Here is an 11,593-nt window from a genome sequence, read left to right as displayed (position 1 = left end):
TAAGCTTTTGTCTGCAGATTTTAGTGCACAATTTCCATGCTTTTGCTATGTTTAACATACATCACAATAACAACATATTCTGATCACCAGATTTCTAATAGGTTGGAGCTTCCTGTTAATACCCTTATAGCAAATTCTACTGAATCTAGAAAAAAATGTACAAAATACATAGATAGACAGATAGATAGACAGATAAATAGACAGACAGAGTCAACACCACATCTGTTGGAAAACCTGGGGCGAACAAAGCCCATGTTTTAATGCGACTCCTCAGAAAAATTCAGGCAGAAAATACAGTCTCTCCATGTGTACCGTACTTACAGTACTATAAGCTGACATGTACATTTGCACTTCTATTAACACGCTATAAAATACTGAGAAGTACTGAAGGGTCACATCAGATGAGACATAACCGAGAAATACAATTAACTGATTAATACATTGCAGACTTGATAAAATTGGAACTATACAGAATTTACACACTCCTTTTAAATTATCTATGTGGAACATCAGGTAAGACTGTTTGATCTAGAAGCTAGTGAAGAAGAAAAAAAAATATTTAATTAATTCCTAACTCTGCAGTTATAAAGTCATTCATTCAAAGAGGAAAAAAAAATAAAATAAACAAAAAAAAAATAGATTTGAATCATAACACATGGCAGTGCACTGGACAGTATTAGCTTAAAAACTCAATGACCCATGGATCATTCAGTGTACCCATGATGCACCTCTGTCTCCAGGCTCCGACATGCTGCTGGTGACGCACACGGAATGCCTCGGAGACACAGCCCATTCCAGCCTACCGTTAACATCGGGATGGTCGTGTTTCTATAGTGGATTCTGCTGCAGTTCTCAGTCGTAGTGTAACGCTGTGTAGAAGATTATCCACACCACCTGAAAACGAGAAAAAACAGACGCTCAAGCTAGCCATCCAAAAGTTTGCTATGGAAACTTGTTGTTACTTGTTATTCATCTCATGAATGTCAAATCTTTTTTCATTTTAACTCCGATGGAAAAATTATTCATCAATACCTGAAAATCTTGCAAAAACCTACATTTTAGGAAAAATTATGCATTTACACATAAATTCAGTAACAGACTGGACTGAGAGCGTTTTTAGGAAAAAAAGAACTCTGCCACTTGTCAGCTCTTACAGAGACAGATGTGTAGCAGCCTTTTTAGATGGAAAGAGCTCAAGTAGCTCTTCATGGCAAAGAAAAAACAGCAAAACAAATTAAACAAAAAAAAAAAAATATCACACGTTTTTAACACATTTTTAATTTCTTGCTTGCAGTTTTGCACAGAAAGTCAATGGAAACATAGCTTGTTAATATGATCATTTGTGATATTGAAGTTATTTTAAAAAATTAAACCCTAAAGCAATGTCTTATATGTTGTAGAATTTTTGGTGACGCTGGGTTACTGTGCTAAAATATCTGCATTTTATTAATTTAATAAGTTGGATATACAGTTGTACGCAAAATTTTGGGAGTCCCTGGTCAAATAACATGTTAAGTGAAAAGAAGTTAACACACCCTCCACAGACAACACTTTTGCACATTTTAACACACAACTACAGAGTACATGCTGAAACTTTTGTTTTGTTTTGTTATTTTGTTTTATTTTTCCAATATAAAAAGAAATTGTGCATTAAAACTGAAAAATGCTATGTTTAAGTGTGTTCTCTATAAACGATACATAAACTTATTTGCACTTAGAAAATCAACATGTCATCTGACCAAGGGTGCCCAAGCTTTTGCATGTGACTGTATACGTATGAAGGGATATATGCAATATTGCATATGCCATGAAGAAAATTGCATATAGAAACAGTGACTTGTTCATTTAATGTTCTGATCATATAGTAAAAAAAAGAATAAGAAAGGAATGTTTTGTTGTTGTCTAAGGGCGCCCAAACTTTTGCATAAAACCATATACTGTAAATGTATCCATCAATGATGTAAAAATGGAGTTTAATAAAAAAAAAGTACTGCTTCTCCTGTTATTTCTAATTATCTGTCCAACTTGTGTGCCTAGGGTATAATGTAAACTAATAATAATATTGTTATATAATAATAAATGTTAGCCAAATCACTAAATAATAATAATAATAATAATAATATTATTCATTTTTATCAAACCCATGCAACCGAACGTTAAGAGAAACATGAGTAGTTACCAGAAATAAAGCAAAAGAAGTCATAAAGCCTTCTTTGGTCAGCTCCCACGTTCCCCCATATTCTTCCTCGTCCACCTGCTGAAAGCTGCTGAAGTAGACATACAGGACACCCGCATTGATGATGCAGAAACTGTGGAGCAGATAAAAAATCCAGACAGGCATATAAGTCCAAACCCTACTGTCATTTCTCCACTCATACAAAACAGCTTTTTGTACACATACACGTTCTGTAATACATTAAAGGGCCCATATCCCATATCTTTCTTGCATTTTTCTATGCTGAGCACCACTTATGACATTGTATGGTTCTGTGTACCAATTCATTTTTATATGACTTCTTTCCAACCTCTCTGTATCCCTTAGAACTGAACAGGCTGAATTTGTACTTCCCCTTTAAGAATGATATGTTAATGACCTCTTGTCTGATTGGCTGCCTTGTACATCATGCAGAAGTTCAGGGGTGAAACACTACTTCAGCGTAAAAATGTGGTTGGCCCAACAGAAGGATATATGAAAAAGATTTAATGTTTTTATGACATCACAAAAAAATAAATAAAAATAAAGACATGCTTGGTTTCCATATATAGACCATATTGGCTGTGAAGCAAATGGTATGTTTTGTAACTTTACTGCACCAGACAACTTGATTCATGATATGGACCATTTATTTTATTAAATATTGGTGTATTTTATTACACAGTATAATGATGCCAGAGCGAATGCTCTGCTTTTAGCTTCTCTATAGCTCAGATACTCACATGGCTATGCCCAGGAACCCCTTCAGTGGAGCGACTCCCCAAATTATTCCTAATACCACAGCGATGATCTGCCGGAACCAGTAGACGACATCTAAAAACTCATCCTGTGGAGCAGAAGAAATCAGATTAACACAAGAAACAGGTTACATCATAGTGAACAAAGCATCTGCAAAGAGCCAATATTACGACTGCAGAAATATTAATACTTCTATCTACTGTGATGGTCATTCATTTACAGCAACCCTCCGTCTGTTCCATATTCTAGCAGAACTCAGTGAGATACAAGATATACAGTTGTTTGCAAAAGTTTGAACACCCAAAATTACACGTTTGTTGATATTCTGAGCAAAAATAAGTTAACACACCCTTTACAGGGAACATGTATGGGCCTGAAGGGCAGCTGCAACAGAAGTGTCTGGCTTCAAAACTCTGCTGCTCGCCCTGGAGACTTGGCTGTGTGCAGATTAAAAATGTAATACTTTATATTTACAGTTGAAATTACTTTTTTCACACTCCACATTCAAAAGTGTGGAATCACTTTTTATATTAATAGTTATTAGTAGTTAGATTGAATAGTTATAATCAAGATATCAAACCATAAACTCTTGGTTTATTCACAGTTTAAAGCATTTTGAGGAGGCTAGGGAAGTGCAGTCCTGCTAATTTAAACATCTGAGTGTCTCTAAGCGTTACTGACCGGATATCCAGTTAACTGAGGTTAAAGAAAAAAAAAAACAGAGCCCCATTTCAATCCTCTTTTTAACTTGCCCCCATGACCACTTCAACTCACCACTCGGATGTGACGAGCAGGTTATTCATACAAACGCGCTCACCCTCGGCAAGTTAGCCTTAAGGAGCTGAATTTTGCAATGCAAAAATTTTTTTTAAGAGGTTTGAGCATAACATACATAACGTGTGTGAATAATTGCTTTGTCTGGCTATAAACTTGGAGTAGAGCTGTGGTGAAATGTCTTTCTCTGTGTTCTTGTTAGCTGTTTAGCCTTTAGCATGCCAATGAGCCAGCTAGCAGAGGAAAGTGAAGAAGTTGTATCAACAGTCGTGTGTAACAGATGGAGTAGTTTGGAACTTATAGCCCAGCAAATCGAATGTTATTTTTGAAATGTTAAGCGTTTTAAAGTAGACAATAAAAAAAAAGGTCTTTCAAGGGTTCTAAATTAAAATTGCATGGTTCTTCTATTATTACAAGCTTGACAGTGTAACAATAGAACCACCCTTTTTGGTGCTATAGAAGCATTTTCAAATGCCTATATATGTTTACTACTACTAGTAGTAGTAGTACATCACCACTGTGAACTGGAAAGCAGGTTGTTTTATTTTCAAACACCAAACTTGTCAGGCAGGAGGTACGCCCTGCCCTCTACCCTTCACTGAGGGTCAAACTTCACAGCAAAACGCTCAATGACGGCTCAAAACGGTAATCCTCACAGAAAACCCCCAATTTAGATCTGCCCAGGTCCCTCTGACTGACTGACAGCAACACAACCACCGCAGGTCACACAAACGAGGTGGTAGAGCACAGACGAGCACAAATACCATTTCTGTGAATTGTACTTTAAATAATTAGAAATTAAGGTTCAGTGCAGGTACATTTTTCATTCATCAAGGTACAAACAATGTAAATGTGCCCTCAAAGGTACAACAGTGGTTTCAAGGTCCAATTGTGAACCTTATATAAGTTTTTCCAGGTGAAAAGTACATATTTGTACCTTTTCATAACCGAATGGTTTAAAACAGAACAATAAAATAAAAAGCCTGGAGACGAGACGAGGTGTGTGGAATCAATACACCTTAGAACATATAATTTCAATAGATTTTGGTACAATTATGTTCATTGACTAAAAGGTACTGAGATGTACCCTTGAGGGTACCACCTCAGTGACAAGAGGAGTACTGACCCAGCGACAGTTTCATACCTTTGTGTACTTAATTTTTTTTTTTTAAACTTAAATTTTTACTCCACTGTAAAGTTGGGATGAGCCAATATGGGAACCGTGGACTGACGTTGATATCTTATACGTTTCATGCACATATCTGCTGATGCCAATACATTAACATTTATCAAATGTAGAAACTGGGACTAAATTCACCTGGAGCAGCATTACAGAGAAATATAACACTTGTACAAATAGAACACTTATTTGTGTAAAATTAAAGGGCCTGTATCCTGCATTTTTCTTGCAACCTTCGGTTTTATGTACCCAAAACAGTCAGAATTCATGTTCATGAGACCATTCTCCCACCTCTCTTTATCCCTCATAATTAAATAGGCTGTTTCTATTACTGTGCCTTTGAGACTGATACATGTTAATGAGCTCTGTTCTGATTGGCTGTGCTGTACTGTGCCTCATTCAAAAAGTAGGCAGACTAAAATAATCTTTATAGCTTTATATTGTGAATGGGTGGAGCTAAACTGCAGACATATGTAAATGGGTCATTTTCTGTGACATCACAAAACCAGCAAATTCAAAATGGGCTGTTTTTGCAGTGGAGCGTAAACACTATGTTTAAAAACTTCAATAATGTTTGTACACTGCAACTGAATTTTGTATTTTTCAAGATATGGGCCCTTTGTAGCACAGTAACCCAGTGTTGCCTAAACTTTATGCTCTACTGGAGTACAATATATACATCAAATATTGGGTGAAGGGGTCTTCTGCATATGAAACTTGATTAAAGGTTACTTTAAAAGTTATTTCTACTGTGTTTTTAGTTAATTTTTTTTCAGTTACTTTTTACACTGAAATACACGTGCAGTATTAAAGCAGATCAACCTTAACAGTTTGACTTTTGAATTTCAATGAATGAACTTGTTAACACAGTAAAATTACTAAACCTGCATCCAAGTATTGCTGTTTTACTCATATGTATGACTTTGGTGTTCATCTCACTGCAGAAGGCTCTCAATTTAAAGGGACAGTTCAACCCACGCAAGCCTTTTATCCACCGGACGCAACGTTAGCTTTGTTCGGCTGGATTATCTCTTTAAATCCGTCTGGCAGTCGAAATCTCACAGGATCCCTAGTGTAACACTGCAGGGCAGTCACTCACAATCACATTTACACAAATTATTTAGGCGACCGATAGCTAGAACATCCCAAACATCGTGTCAAATCAAGGCAGGGTTCATAATCTTTTCCTATCACAGAAACAGTGCACTGTATAGTGCGTCAGTATTGGTGTTCCAGTTCTCAGCGGTAAACTGCACTGCCTATCTAGTGCACTATTAAAGGGGAGTTCCACTGATTTTTCAAAATTTCTGCATAATTCAGTGTCTGATATGTAAACAGTCATTCAGAGTGGGTTGACGTGAAATGGTTCATTTAAAAACTTCTCAAAATTCATTAGCTTTTGATGTGAGGGAGCTTTTAGAGGCATTCAACTCTTCAGACACCTGGTTCCTATCACCACCACTGTGAACGAAACCGACTTCGTAATTTTTCTCTAGAATGAAGAATTTCACACCAAACCACTCTGCTTGACTTTTTTTTTTTACAATTTACCCATTTAATCAAACAAAAATTCTGAAAAAATGGTGGAACTCCTATTTAAAAGGACTGTGATCTATTGGATAGATAATGCATCTATTGCATATGCATCACAATATTTCATTTTTCTGAGATTGAATGTTGTAACAGATAAAACAGAAGCTGTTGTGCCACATATACTATAATAATAATAATAATTCAATGTTTTACAAACTGCACTGCACTAAATTCAAATAAATAGGCCTAATCAGGCTCACTTTATGATGAAACAGTCAATCAATCAGTGTTTTTCAAGTACGTACGAGATTCACAATATGCTCAGAAAAGCATATTGTGACATAATTTATCACAATAACAATAAAATTGTTATATAATAATATATATAATAAACCATTATATTGCCCAGGCCTATAAGCAAATCTATTAGAGATTACTGAACAACTCCACATGGCTTGAGGCAATTGTGTTTAATTTAGATAGGGCTGGGCATTATGACGATATTTATCATTATTGTGATAAATTATGTTACAATATGCTTTTCTGAGCAAACTGTCAATATCATCAGCACTTCTAGAATAGTGCATATCTAGATTATCTGCATATTTGATTATGATGACAGCATAATTTGGCTTGCTTTACTGAAGTTAGTGCAGCAGAGGATGTAAAACGTAAAATGAACAGAAATCATTGCAGTTTTCAGTAGTATTTTTTAAATGTGGCACCACCAATTCTTTTTTTGTCTGTTCCAACTTATCAAACATCAGGAAAAAATGTGAAAATTTCTTTAAGTATCAGAAAACTATATTCTTGGAACATCACCTATTCCTAGAATCAGTTAGCACTATCCTGAATGTTGGCCAAGCTTCCATCACTCGTTAGCCACATTAGCCTCGTAGCTCCAGTGCCAAAACTAAAGAAGCAAACTTCGGACACCAAACACGTCTTGGCTGATCAGGTACATTTGGGGTAAAGGAGAAAAAGTGTGAACCTGATATAACTACGCCTTTAAAGAGTCACAATGCACTGCAAACCATAGTGTATGACTGATGAATCACACTGGCTCTGTATTGGATGTAGGCCTACAGTGGTCATTAAATCATGACCCATGTGGTGCTTTATAGAGAGTCAGTAGACTTCTTTAGTTGGGTCGTCATGTCCAGGTTAGGAGGTCGGAGTCTGAGCAGTTTTCTCTGTGGGAAAAATGAATGCAGTTTTGGAGAATGGTTGCTATCGCGCCCTGTGGTAACCAGAAATGCATTTTCCCTTTGAATAGCACAGGATTCTCTAAAATACGAGGTCATTAAGCAGTTAAAATATGACCACTGCTACATTCTTGCTAACTTACTCACTGCTGCTCATTGACTTCACATCATAAGACTGACTGACAAATAAACCAACACAAACCAACAAGCTCCATCCAGTTAGTGTACACTTACCTGGGGAGTAGCTGGTGTTATTACATAAGTGTTGGAAGTTTAAGAGTAGACTTACTTTCACGTGACATCATGAACGCTATATTATATCTCTCTCGTCAAGGTCCCCAAAATCTCCAAAACAGTAACTTTACAGGAGAGGACAAAAACTTTCTTTACTTTTAATGTAAGGTAATGTAAATAGATTTTGTTTCTGTGAAACGTACACCAGACAAAACGTAGCGGCTTTTGGATGGTCTTTGTTTACCGCATCATTAATTTTCCCCATAGAGAAAAACAGCTCAGACCCGGAGTTCCTAACAGGGGCATGACGCCGAACACAGAATGACGCAGAACTTCAGATGTTAGAAAACACTTTTTCTAAAGAGTCGCATCTGTCAAGAGATTCGAACACAAGATCACAATTTTGTACACCACAAATCCCACATTCTCTCTTTCTTTTTTCGTTCTCTCACTTCCCTTTTTAACCCACTGTCTGTCTCTCACTGCCTTTTCTATATTCCTACAGACTCACTCTCTTCTATATTCATTCTCTTATATTTTATCTCTCTCACGTTCTTTTTCTCTTATACTCTCCCTCCCCTTTATTTATTCTCTCATCTTTCTCTCTCCTATTTTGAATTCTCTCTTTCTTTCCCTTATTTTCCTTTTCTCTCTCCTGTATCCTTTCCTCAGATTCTCCCTGTCCTATGTTCTTTCTCTCTCTCCCTCTCCTACATTCTTTCTCCCTTTCTCCCATATATTCTTTCTCTCTTCCTCTCCCATATTTATTCTTTCTCTTCCTCTCCTATATCCTTTCATCATGTTCTTCCTCTCCTTTACTCCTTTTCTCTCTTCCTCTCCTACATTCTTTCTTCCTGTCCCACTATTCTCTCTCTTTCTCTCCCATATTCTTTATTTCTCTCTTTCTTTCTCCCTTGTATTTCTCCTCTCTCTCTTCCTTTCCTATACTCTTTCCCCTTCCCCATTCTCTCTTTCTCTCCCATATATTCTTTATCTCTCTCTTTCTCCCCTGTATTCCTCCTCTCTCTCTTCCTTTCCTATACTCTTTCCCCTTCCCCCATTCTCTCTCTCTCCCTCCCCTATAATGCTTCCCTCTCTCTCTTCCTCTCCTATACTCTTTCCCCTTCTCCTCCACTCCCAATTCTCTCGTTCTCTCCCATGTACTCTCCCATGTACTCTCTCTCTCTCTCTCTCTCTCTCTCTCTCTGAGTCTCTCTCTCACCTTATCCTCCCACACGGCTCTGCTGCTGAGTGCTTTACTCCATGTGCTCTGTTTGACTCCGTTGCTCTGCGCTGCTTCTTCTTTCCTCTTCGTGCTGTTCTTCATTCTCTCTCTCCTCCCTGATCCCTCTCTCCTCTCTGGCTCTGACACCGCTGTGTTTCTCTCTTTTTAAATCTTCGCAGGTTTTGTTGCTCTTTTTTTCTGCTTTAAGCGCCGTTCATTAACGCTGTGCGCTGGACCCTGACTGCGCATGCGCGGCCACTGCCAACCACAGACTGCGACGTCTACACTTTTGATCCAATCAGAAAATTCTGTTTAATCCGGGAAAAGTGATGTAAAATAATAATAGCGCCGTCTATGGGATAGGAGTCAATAATGCGTAGGACTAATGATAAAGCAATCAGTAACTTATTGACTTAGTAACTTTTTTATGCTTAATATATTTAAAGAACGTGCAGAAGTCCAACACTTGGATTCATGTTACCTTTAGTACACTTTTCATGTAGCTAATAATTGAAGCCAATTTTAAACTCACATTTTCACCCATTGTAAATCACTTGGTAACCAGTTACCATCTTGGTAATATTTGCCACAGTGGCTGTGGTTTAAGAAAAAATGAATAGGCCCAGTGTTATTGTGAAATACATTATGAAAGGAGGATAATGACTTGTCTTTTCATTTTTTAAAATCTTCTACACATAATCAAGCCAGCTTTTATTGTATGTCTGTTATATAATAAATTGAACCAAAGGATTAGCTTGTCTGTGTTTTTCTGTGTCATATGACTAATTTTCATTGCGCTGTACTTGTATTGCCACCTAACCGCCACTAAAGTGCTAAACACACACATCTTCTAAGCCACTCATCCTTCTGGGTCACAGGGGGAGCTGGAGCCTATCCCAGCAGTCATTGGGTGGAAGGCAGGATACACCCTGGACAGGTCACTAGCCCATCGCAGGGCAGACAGACATATACATTCACACACACACACTCACACCTAGGGGCAATTTAGCATGTTCAATTAGCCTGACTGCACGTCTTTGGACTGTGGGTGGAAACCCACACAGACACAGGGAGAACATACAAACTCCACACAGAAAGGACCCTGGTCACCCGGCCATGGAATTGAACCCAGGCTCTTCTTGCTGTGAGGTGACAGCACTACCCACTGCACCTGAAGTGCTAAAGAAATACAAAAAATAAGTGTCTTTTGTAGATCATCAGAACAAAAGTGATTGTGATCATTAGATCAATGTACTTGTTGCTGGACTGAAGCTAACCAAATTAGCATCATTACCATCTTTCCACCTTCAACTGCTTCAGTGTTGTGCTCAGAATGTACTATGATCTACCATCATTTAAACCAGGCCCTGCTCTACACATTATACCACAAAGTCATTAGTTAGTTTGGCAAAATTACACAATTTACACTATTTTCCACTTAACCCAAATGTCATCAATCAGCCAAGACATGTTTGGTGGCTGATATTTGTTTCTACACTGCAACTGCAAGACTAATGTAGCTGCAAAGAATAGAATCTTATACCTAACTTAGCATGATGCTAACTGCATGTCTAAATCATCATAAAAAAACACTTTTTTTTCGGGGGGGGGGCTTTCATTAGCCTAGTTGTTAGTTACATTCTTTAAAAAAATATTCTTCATGGGTTCTTTATTTAAGGGAATGGTTCTATTTAGAACTATGATTTCTATATAGAATCATTTCATGCTTAAATTTTGAAAATAGTGAAATTGTTCTTCAGGTTGGTGGAGAATGTGTTGTATATGGTTCTATATAGAACCTTTTTGGAAATGGTTCTACTATACAGCAGTTAAAAGGGTTCTATTGACATCAAACCCTTAAAGAACCATCTTTTTTAAGAGTGTATATTAGCCTTGTAGCTCCAGTGCTAAAACTAAAGAAACAAACTGAAGGCACCAAACATGTCTTTTGGCTGACTGGCTCTGTGTTGGTTTCCCTGAGGATTAAGTCTAGTCTTGGACTACATTTCCTGTTCAATGGAGAACGTCCTTTTTAGAATGCTGTGGAGTCCAGACTTGCCTAATCCGTGTCTGGGAACTGACTCTACATTTAAATTAGCAGGAAAACACAAAATTTGCAATGTGCTGTTGGGGCAAGAAAACAGACTGATATACTACATACTGAGGATATACAGTTGTTTGGGTGCCGCTGCTCAAATGACATGTTATTGATTTTTGAGTGATGTATTAGCAGTAGTGGTAATAATAATAATAATGATAATAATAATAATAATAATAATAATAATAACAACAACAATAATAATGATAGTAAAGGGTGTATGTAAGTAGAACTGCAATCCAGTGTAATGTAAAAAATAATTAAAAGAACATGTCACTAATACTGACAATACTGTCATGTCACTAATACTGAGAAAAATTAGGGTTAAAATTAAAACAATTATAAAGTCGTATGCAAAAGTTTGGGCTCCTCTGGTCCAATGACAATTTTT

At 37.1% G+C, this 11,593-nt stretch overlaps 1 protein-coding gene across 1 annotated transcript; it reads right to left on the bottom strand.

Moving 5' to 3' along the window:
• Positions 1-223: 223 nt before the first annotated feature.
• rab5if (RAB5 interacting factor) lies at positions 224-9,362 on the bottom strand. The gene is made up of 4 exons (XM_036592328.1): positions 9,102-9,362; positions 2,938-3,041; positions 2,180-2,309; positions 224-894 (listed from the first exon to the last, which is right to left on the bottom strand). Exons 1-4 carry the CDS (start codon positions 9,204-9,206, stop codon positions 853-855), a joined length of 381 nt encoding a protein of 126 aa, XP_036448221.1. The 5' UTR covers positions 9,207-9,362; the 3' UTR covers positions 224-852.
• Between the last annotated feature and the right edge of the window lie 2,231 nt (positions 9,363-11,593).

Source organism: Colossoma macropomum, unplaced genomic scaffold (assembly GCF_904425465.1).
Source record: "Colossoma macropomum unplaced genomic scaffold, Colossoma_macropomum, whole genome shotgun sequence".
In the NCBI taxonomy this organism is placed as follows: domain Eukaryota; kingdom Metazoa; phylum Chordata; class Actinopteri; order Characiformes; family Serrasalmidae; genus Colossoma; species Colossoma macropomum.
This window is presented reverse-complemented; position numbering and strand designations above follow the sequence as displayed.

Excerpts from the sequence above, each read along its gene's own strand:
- rab5if (XM_036592328.1), bottom strand. The coding sequence starts at position 9,206 with ATGAAGAACAGCACGAAGAGGAAAGAAGAAGCAGCGCAGAGCAACGGA. Across the intron at positions 2,310-2,937 it reads GGGTTCCTGGGCATAGCCAT|TTTCTGCATCATCAATGCGG; the intron begins GTGAGTATCTGA and ends TCTGCTCCACAG. Across the intron at positions 895-2,179 it reads CTTCTTTTGCTTTATTTCTG|GTGGTGTGGATAATCTTCTA; the intron begins GTAACTACTCAT and ends TCTCGTTTTCAG.